Source organism: Alligator sinensis, unplaced genomic scaffold, assembly GCF_000455745.1.
Source record: "Alligator sinensis unplaced genomic scaffold, ASM45574v1 scaffold1097_1, whole genome shotgun sequence".
NCBI lineage: Eukaryota > Metazoa > Chordata > Crocodylia > Alligatoridae > Alligator > Alligator sinensis.
In genome coordinates, this window is record NW_005841950.1 from 3048643 (window position 1) to 3058398 (window position 9756).

At 49.6% G+C, this 9756-nt stretch overlaps 1 protein-coding gene across 1 annotated transcript in view; it reads left to right on the forward strand.

Moving 5' to 3' along the window:
* Positions 1-9756, forward strand: part of SEMA7A (semaphorin 7A (John Milton Hagen blood group)) — a 42058-nt gene that overhangs the window by 28373 nt on the left and 3929 nt on the right. The window contains exons 3-10 of the mRNA XM_006020286.2: positions 694-729; positions 1257-1352; positions 2235-2319; positions 3025-3135; positions 5171-5310; positions 6026-6207; positions 7022-7130; positions 8268-8460. Of these exons, the coding sequence (XP_006020348.1) occupies positions 694-729; positions 1257-1352; positions 2235-2319; positions 3025-3135; positions 5171-5310; positions 6026-6207; positions 7022-7130; positions 8268-8460 (952 nt within the window). The remainder of the gene's footprint in view (positions 1-693; positions 730-1256; positions 1353-2234; positions 2320-3024; positions 3136-5170; positions 5311-6025; positions 6208-7021; positions 7131-8267; positions 8461-9756) is intronic.

A 9756-nucleotide genomic window follows, 5' to 3' on the forward strand; every position in this document is an offset into this window, starting at 1 on the left:
GGGGCTGTCACTGGGTACAGGGAGAGCAGTCCTCAAGGGCAAAGCTACCAGGATGTCACTCTTCTGGCCTTCCCAGTTGGAAGTGGGAGGACAAGGGTTCCAGAGATGGCATGAGGTGGGGAGAAGGGTGTATGAGGGTGGAAGGTTTTTTTACCTTTCTCCTGCTTTGGTCTTTCATGTGCCAAGCACAAACTCCCCCTTCTGTGTTCCTATGTTCAAAAGCCTGGATAGCTCTGAGAGCTCCAGCACCTCCTCCATCTCTCTTTTGCACCCAACCATTGATACCCACCTCTCAATGACCTGAGCCTTTCCCAGCAGCCTTGGTCCCAAAATGCCTCTGAAAGTGGCTTGACCTGATCCATCCAGCACCTCCAAGTACTCATCCTAGAGCTCCCCACTTCCGGAAAGACCAGATTTCACTTCAGTTTATCCCTCAGGACCTGGACATGCATCCTTACATAGTCCTGCTGCTCATGTGCTTTGAATGACCAGTTCCCATGTGAGAACCATATGGGAAGTGCTGGATTTCAATGGCTAATTACTCTGCCATGGATACACAACCGACTGGTCTTCCTTTCTGGCTGAGACAGTGGGTGGCATGTGGGCTCAGAGTGTTTAGTCAATGTTGGCAGTTAACATTCAGATATTCAGAGAGGGAATGAATTAAAATGAGGCTCTTTCTTCCTTTTCCAGGAGGACTTCTTCCCCGGAAAACCGTCAGAACACTGTGTAAGTATGGAGGTCTAGTTGGGTGGATTGATCACATTGAGGGATATTATGAGGCTTCCCTGAGCTGCTGTAGGGTTGCTGTCCCATTTAGGGCTAGGGCCTCAGATAAGATGGAGCCGAAAGGGAGCCACTTGGAGATTGGTTAAACAAACCATGATCAGAGAACATAGGTTTAAGACAGGGAGGCTGTTGGTAAGAGGGATCAAGAGGGCTATCATTTATTGAGATGGTGATGGATGGAAGACCTAGATTTCATTAGTGTAAGGAATATTTATGTAAAACTGAGTGTTGATATGAAATGTCTAAATAGGAGATTAGGTTAGCTCTGGACTTGAGAGTAGGGCCTAGTCTGGGACACATGGATAGTGATTTGTTCTCCCCAAGTAAATTCCTTGGTACAGTAAATGAGACTAGATGATTTATGAAAGGCATTAGCAACCCACATGGAGTATGTGCCTGCCAGTGGTCCAAGGGTTGGGCCTGGAGTAGGTGGGTATCTACCATTCACCTTTGCCTTTCTTTTCCAGGATGACCAAGCCAATTACCTCACGTTCATTGACAAGGTCAATGATGGGATTCTAGTGTGTGGGACAAACTCCTGCCAACCCACCTGCTGGCACTGGGTAAGTCAGGTTTAATTCTGCTCCCTTTTACTACTTCAGGCTAGTGAAAGGAGAACCTAGCTCTTCTCAGCCTTTGCTCATGTCTTCTCCACCAGGTCCAGGTTAGTGTCTCAGTGTACTTCGAGGCTATAGCACAGATTGGGAGGTGGCACAGAAGGGTTGCTGCCAGAGGTGGGAAGAGAGCCCAAGAGTCCTGACTCCCAGGTGCTTGCTTTTACCTATGGCCTGGTGGGGAAGATGCTGGACAAAGAGATGGGAGACCCAGGTTCTGTGTCCGCTTACTTGTCTTGTGATCAGAGCAAATCACTCCACTCTTGCCCAGCCTGTACAAAGTGGGTGTTGATCACACTCCTCTTCCCTCATAAAGTTTTCTGTAAGACTTCAGAGCCCTTTCTGTCTTGAGCTCTTTTTTTTTTGTAATCTATCACCAAATCCATGATCCCTTCCTGGCAGAGAAGTTTGGTCTGTACCAGAGAACAGGACCACAGTGTAACTCTGAGCGGTGACGGGAACTCATGGCAAACACTGGTTTAGTCAACACATTTGCCTCCATGAACAGTCTTTCTCCAGGCTCGCTGTGATGCATGTTGGATTCTCTGACATGAGAACCTCACAGGTGCAGGGTGATACCTTGTCTCACAGGAAACATGAATTTTGCTGAGCTTCCTGGCTTGTTAGCCCAGCTGGGTGTTGAATGGAACATTCCCGGCCAAAGTATGCGCAGGTGTTACTGCAGCTTTGCTCTCCATGCTCCCTAGAGGGGACACTGGATATGTGGTGTTTGTGCATTCATCTTGCAGATGGGAAACAAGAGGTGGCTATTTTCTTTGGCAGAACACCTGTGGCAGGTGGTGACTTAATTATTTTCTTTGCCATCCCAAGGAAAATCATCAGAAGAGCTTTGCAGGAGACGGGAGGGGTTTGGCTCCTTTTACTCCTAGTCAGAATGCCCTCGTCCTTGTTGATGGTAAGTACAAGCACTTGCATCTCTTCAGCCTATAGCACCACAGTCCTGGAATGGCTTTCTGGATTCAAATTTCTTTTCACCTCCTCATTTTAGGGCCCTGGTCTTCTCTCCATCCCTTGGCACTAGGCCTTGCTTAGGCACAAGGGAGAAAGTGGCAGTGGGACAGGAAACTTGCTCTATTCCTAGTCTGAAGGTGATGTTAAGACCTCTCTCTAGTGTGGTGGTGTGGTCCCCTCTGTACATCTGCCTCTCCCCTCCATGTCCACATAATGGGGAATGAGAGCTATCGGTAAAGGCTATCTTCATTTACTTCCTTCCTCTTCTGAGAGGAATCGATTTCTGAGTCTGGCCCAAGAGTCCAGAGCAAAACAGCTGCTGCATCTGTCCTTTACTGGTCTTCTTGTAGGTAGTTCCAGCATGGAGGCCATGGTAGGCCTGGTGGGCCATGAAAATTTTTTTCTATGCTAGTGGCTAGACCGTTTTGACTAGCGGGGTGGTAGGGATAGGAGACCCATTGGCTGACTGGCTGATGCAGGGTAAACCTCCTCCACATGGTACTTACACATGGGTGGGTGGGAGGGAGTGGGGAGGGTGCAAAGAACTGTTCTTGAGGACCATTGGTTTGGCATATTCTATCAAGGCTAAACCAGTAGAGGGAAACATTGAAAGAGCAGTTGACTGGATGTGATCCTTCCCTTCCCACAGGCACAGACATCTACTCCACCCACAAGAAGCACCTGTACAATGGGAAAATACCCCGTTTCCGCCGGGCCCGAGGGTCTGGGGAGCTGTACACCAGTGACACAGCAATGCAGAGTGAGTATGACAGAGGACTCTCAGAGACTCTCTAACTTATCCCAGTGGGGAGATGAATTGGGAATGTAAGGCTATTGACCACATCTCCCTGCCTTTCCCTCACCTATCTCACCCATAGGGGTTAATTCTAGCTCCCCCCCACATCCTCTGTAGGTCAATCTAGGGTCCTACAGTAGCCACGGTTGCATCACAAGGGATCGGGGAGAATTCCTTAGGTAGAGCACTGCATGCTTGGGAGAGGACCGTGGAGGCAAAGTAGCTTCCACACAACAATGCTAGGTTGCTTGGGGCATCAGAGCAATCCTAAGGAGGCTGGCTGTATACTAGCGCAGAGGGAGTCGAAACATTTGCCAACCTGCTGTCTTCAGTGCCTGTTGATAACCTCTGGTCTTCAGGCTGGAACAACCCAACTCAGATCATGGTTGGGTGGGCACAAGGACCCATCTGCCCCTACTGCTGTTGCTTCTGTCTGCCCCTGCCGGGGGGGAAACTTCTGCTGCTTCAGGCTGCTGATGCCCCATGTCCGCAGGCTACATCCAATGGCTCCACAGGCCAGATCTAGCTTGAAGGGCATAGGTTGCTGACTCCTGGCCTCTGGCCTACAACACTGATCAGCATAGTGCCCTGGGCAATGCTCGTGAGAGCAATAACTTTCATATTCCATTTGGCTCAGACTTGGTTAGCAAGGAGGAAAACAAACTTGCTTGAGCTTCTCTAGCAGTAAGTGTATTGGGCAAGTCATCCCTCTGCCGCCTGGACTCATTGCTAACATAGCAAACCTCTGACTCAAGCCTTGGGGCTAAGGGTAGAATTCTTCCTCCTTGAGGTTGGTCAGTGTTGGAACAGAAGTAACTATTTAGAAAATAAAAAACTGCTGAAGAAACTGGACACCATGTCTCCTGTATGACTGTGGAAGGAAATGCAGTTGCTTAAGAGACCTGTGGGGCTGCAATTTCTTTTCCGTTGGTGGCGACAGCAGGAGCCGAACTTCCATTCAGAGCCAGGTGGTTGAGATGGTGTTTGTAGAACCTAGAGGCTCTTCCTCCTCCACCATGAGCCTTGTCATTCATCGAAATCTGGAAGACATCCTCCTCCCCAGCTGCTGTTTTTCATGTAAAGGGGAGAGTCGTGTTTTTTCCCACCTGACTTTTTTTCTCCCTGTGGATCAGGAGTGAGGAGGAGACTAGCAGTGGGGGAGGCAGGTAGGGTTGTTAACAGAGAGGATTGGAGTGGAGGGGAAAGATGAGGGGGCCTCCACATTACACTTTCACGTACCCCTGGCTCTGGGCCTCTCCCTTGAGCATTGCAAGTGGTGCTTGGCTGGGAGATACTGGAAGGTGAGGGAAACCTGCAGCTTTGGGGCAATGGGATTTCTGCACAGCTAAAGTACTAGGAGAAAGAAAAGGACAGCAAGTGCAAAATGTCTCGAGGGAGGAGGAAACGAGGGCAGAAGCCAATAAAGGAGACTCCTCCAGAGTACCAGGGTGCCAAACGCAATCGGGCCATGCTCCTCACCACAGGGACATGAGCTAATGAGGCTCAGGTGTCACAAAATTCCACTCCCAGCGCAGGGTGTACCTTTGGATGACTTCATGGAACGGGAGATGCATATTAATAGGCCTGTCTTAAGGCCCACAGTGCTTGTGGTGGTTCCAATTCCACACAAACAACTTGTGCAAAAGACCTCTCTCCTGCTGGGACTTCTTTCCATGCTGTGGTTGTGGGTTTTCTTTTTTGTCCCCGATGCATTAACAGACCAAATTGCCTCTGGAGCTAACCGGCCTCAGAACTCAGCTGAACTGATCTCTAAAGTCATAAGAAGCAGCAACCTGCTGGATCCAGAGGCAGCTCTTTATTCTCCCTTCTCTCCACCATGTGTCTTATCAGTGCAGACAAAGAGCTTGGCTGGCTGGTTTCATGTGGGAGTCATTGCTTCTGTTCCCTTGTGGTGCTCCTCTGAGTGGCCTTGCAGCAGGAGTTTAGTCTCCAGACATGTCTGCCTGGCCCTTATGGTTTCATGGCTCTTGCCTTGCAGACCCGCAGTTCATCAAGGGCACTGTCATCCAGCGAGATACACCCTACGATGGCAAAATCTACTATTTCTTTCGGGAGGACAACCCCGACAAGAGCCCCGAGGCACCATTACTGGTCTCCAGAGTGGCACAGCTGTGTAAGGTATGGAGCAGGCAGGACATGGTGGGTGAGTTAGAGATGCCAGCCGGTTAAGCCGATTGTGTTGCCCGCACAAATGTGCCTGCGCCTGGGAGATGAGGAAAGCAATGAGGGTGCACCTGCCATTACAAGTGAGGCTTGGAGATGGAGGGAGAATGGGGTTCAGAGGAAGCTGGGTGGGAGCTGGAGCTTCTCAGGCCCTTGGTAGGAGGCTCCTTCAAGCTGATTCCAAATGTTGGGGAGATGATGAGGGGCAGTGCCCAAGAAGTTCCTTTCTATCACACACATTGCACTGCCTTTGGTGACCCTTCCCACCGTAAGTAGAGGGAGCCTTGTAGTTATTTTTCACTTGCAGCTGCACCCTGACTTCTGATGATCCCACTAGGCATAAGGCAAAGGTAGCTCTCTTGTGAGTGGAAGGACAATCCTGTCATCAGAGAGCTAGTTTGGGACATATAAGAGTTTGGTTCCCTGCTCTGTCACAGATTTCCTGTGTGATCTTGGGCAAGTCATTTGGTGTCTCCAGGCACCAGTTACCCATCTGTATAAGGAAGACGACAACACTGCCCAGTCCCCCAGGGCTGTTAGGGCGCTTCTTCTCCTGAGGGTTGTGAAGCTGCTAATTGGGACTTGGGTGGATTGAGCCTGAGCATGAGGGGCAGTGTTGCCATCCCACACTCCCCTTGTGGATGGGCTCTGATTCTCTGCTTGCCCACAGGGAGACAGAGGGGGCAGTGGTTCCCTCTCTTCTTCCAAGTGGACAACTTTCCTGAAGTCCACGCTGGCCTGTGTTGACCCAGCCACCAAGGGGAACTTCAACAGCCTGCAGGACATCTTCATTGTCCCTTCAGAAGAAACCTGGAAGGAAACAAGAGTCTACGGGCTCTTCACAAACTCCTGGTAAGTCTCTGTAGGCGTGGGTTGCCTCGGCAGAACCTGGAGGTGGGATTTTTTCACAGGCATTTCAGGTTCTGGTCCCTAGAAAGCATGTTCCGTCACACCATCGCTGAAGGAGATGCAGGAGGCATCAGCTTTCTGATTCCCTCCCATAGCTTCATTCCTCCCACCTTCTCTGAAGGGGCCTAATTGTGAGAAGGGCAGAATGCATTCATCTCCCTGGGAATGCTGAGCATCTGGCAGGATTTGGGGCTTTGCATGTACTGGTTGCTCTTTCCCACCTTGTCTCAAGCATATCGTGTCTTTTGCCTTCTCCAAGGCAGCTGTACACTTTTTTGGGGATTCACGGATGCAGGGGCAGCATCTCGGTACTGCAGCAAACCTTTACATATAGCAGCAATGCTGTGGTGCTTGGGCTCCTCCACCTCCACAGCAGCCCTGTAAAGAAGAGAATATATTAAAAGGAGTCCAGTAATGGAGGCCATAAAAGTACTAAGCTAGATCTTCTAGAGGGGAAGAGAGATGGTAAAGTATCTATGTGCTAAGCACAGTCCTGAAGTCTTCAGTCTTCACTATCAGTGGGAGTTTTGCCTGTGTCATGATTTCAAGCTTGGGATTTCTTGCACTGTAGACTTACTTCACTAATATAGAGGTTGGGTCCTCTGTTTTGTCCTTCCCTGCTCTATAGTTGACTTCCATCTGGGATATATGTGAAACTATGCATGTCAGTGTGCCATAGGCTCTCCCATTCTAGCTGAAACCTTGAGCCATAGCTGGTTACTGCCCCCTGACCTGCTGTTTATCATATTTCCCATAGGGGGGACTCTGCTGTGTGCATCTACTCCATCGGTGAGATTGACCGCGTGTTCCAGACATCAAAACTCAAAGGCTACAATGAGCCCCTCCCAAGTTTCCGGCCTGGACAGGTAAACATCAGCTGCCTATCCAGGTGGATGGTCATATCCCAAAAGCTGCTGGGAGCAAGAGAACCAGGGTCTATTCCTGTCTACCACAGACTGAGTGACCCTGGTCAAATCACCTTATCTCCATTTTGCCCTATATAATATGGGGATACTGAATACATCAGTATGTATTCTCCTTCTTGGCCAGGAGAAGTGGTGCTATGAATATCCTTTATGCTTGCAGTGGGTTTGGAGATCCTCATATAGGGCAGGCTAGACAAGGTAGATGTGTTATCCTAGGGATGCTGATCCATTGATGTCAATGCTCTAGGGGTTTTTGAGGCATGGAAGGGGAGAGAAGATGCATCTCTATGGCTTTCATTGTGTTTGTTTAGGAGATGGGGTAACAAAGAAGCTTTGCTATAGTCTAGTGAGCCCAATGAGCAAAGGATGCAAAATAAAGGGGCAGATGGCTGAGAACCAGTGTTCCCACTGCATTCAGGGCAGTGCATGGGGAAGGTATGGCATTTTCTGCAGCAGTGAAAATGGTCACTATGTGATCAGGGCCTCAAGGGCACTGGTATATACACAAACGGGGGTCAGGAAGGACATCTCCCCTTGGGGTGTCTGTAGCCATGGGGGGGGGGGGGGGCAGCATCCCTCCTGGGCCCCATGTTTTCCATAGAGCTTTTACCAGTCAGTTAATGCCCTTCTGATGAAATCTGGGGCCAGTGACAGATGCCTGGAGTATGATTTAGGATTTCCCCCCCATTGGGACCAAAATGCATGCCTGGCAGCCCAGGTGGGGTGGTAGGTATAACCTATCGGACACCCCTTAATTATGGCCATTCAACCTGATTGGGCTGTGGTGCTGCCTGGAATAGCCGGCATTATGGTCTACGCCTTCTCTAGCTTCTGTTCCTACGCACCAACATGCACATGATGCTGAGCATCCTAAAGCTGCCTTACCTGTGTTGGAGGGGTTTCTCCTCCAGTGGCTGAGGGGCTTTTTATGGCCCTCATGTGCTGCCATAATAGTGCATAGGTCCCAAATTAACCCCCTGTGTCCAGCCCTGTGTTGTTCAGGTTCCCATGTCTTTATTTCTGACCGCACCCTGTGAGTCTGGGTGGTCTTGACAGTAGGTTGTCTTCTTGACTTAGTGTTCTTCAGAAAGAACTCCTTCCGAGACCTTCAGAATAGCCGACGGTTACCCTGAGGTGGAGGACAAAGTACAGCCCATCAACCAGAAGAAGGCACCCTTATTCCACAACAAGTACCACTACAAGAAAATTGGGGTGCATGAGGTCCAGGCAGTGAATGGCGAAACGTACAACGTTCTGTATTTAGTGACAGGTATGGAGCCAGTTGCATAGCAGTATCTTTGCCCTTAGAGATGCCAGCTATTTACTAGAGAGTAACACCTAATCTGTGGCTGCATAACTCTGAGGTCATTGCTGGGATGCCAGCCCTGGCCACTGGCAAGCTTGTATTGGCCTGTTGCTGACTCATGAAAAGAGACTCCCCCTCAGCTGTGAGCTGTATTAGGCCTATGAGACACAGGAAAGTAGCTTTGATTCCATGGAAGTGGTGTGCATATGCATTTGTACATATGCTGTTACCTTGACTCAGTTTGTCCTAGCCCACATTGATACAACAGATATATTGCTAGAAGCAACTGCATGACAGTCTGTGTTGCAATTTTGGTATTGTGATTGTAGAAATGCGACTTTAATAAAGGACCCTTGAATCAGAAGCAATTGGGGCCAGATCCTAAGGTGGTGGGGGCAAGATTGGGAGGCGCCCAGACTCAGCAGCTTAAGGCTGTCCCTTCAGGCATTACCAGCCTGAGCAGAAAGCATTGCATCCCTCTCATGGGCAAAGCACATGTGAAGTCACTAAGCTCAGCTCGAGAGACTCCAAAAATCTGACAGGAGCCTTGGAGCCTCCTGGGGCATTAATCATCATGGCAGATGTTGACAATGATCTCATGTCCCAGCTCTTAGCATGAGGATGGGCCTCCCACAAGAGTCTGTGCTGACGGGCAGCAGCTGAAAACACTGCTGCTCTCACTCTGTGGCTCGTGCTCTTGGACTGTATTGGAAGGAGTATTGGGTATAAAAGATGGAAAGTGACAGCGTTACTTGACTCAGCTCTAGTTAAGCCTCATCTGGAGTATTGCATCCAGTTCTGGGCTCTGCATTGTAAGAAGGAGGTGGAGAAGCTGGAGAAGGGCTCAGGTGTGGGGGACCCAAGCAAAAAGTGTGGGAAGGCAGATTGTTGGAGGACTGGTTGAGAGAACTGGTTATGTTTAGCTTGGAAGAATGGAGATTAAAGGAACATGATATCAGTCTTCAAATATTTGCACAGCTGCCATAAAGAAGAATGAAAGCTGCTCTCCCTTGATGCAGAAGGTAGGGCTATAAAGCAATGGCTACAAATTCCAGGGAGGTAGATTTAGATTAGATGTCAGGAAACCACTTTCCTTCAGTTAGAGCAGTGAGGCAGTGGAATAGACTGCCCAAGGAAGCTGGGGGGTCTCCTTCATTGGAGACTTTCAAGAGGACTGTGTATGTGTGAAAATTATGATTTTTTTTTTTAATATTGTGATCCCCCCCCCCCCCCCCCCGGGGGGGGCGGGTGGGGGGGGTT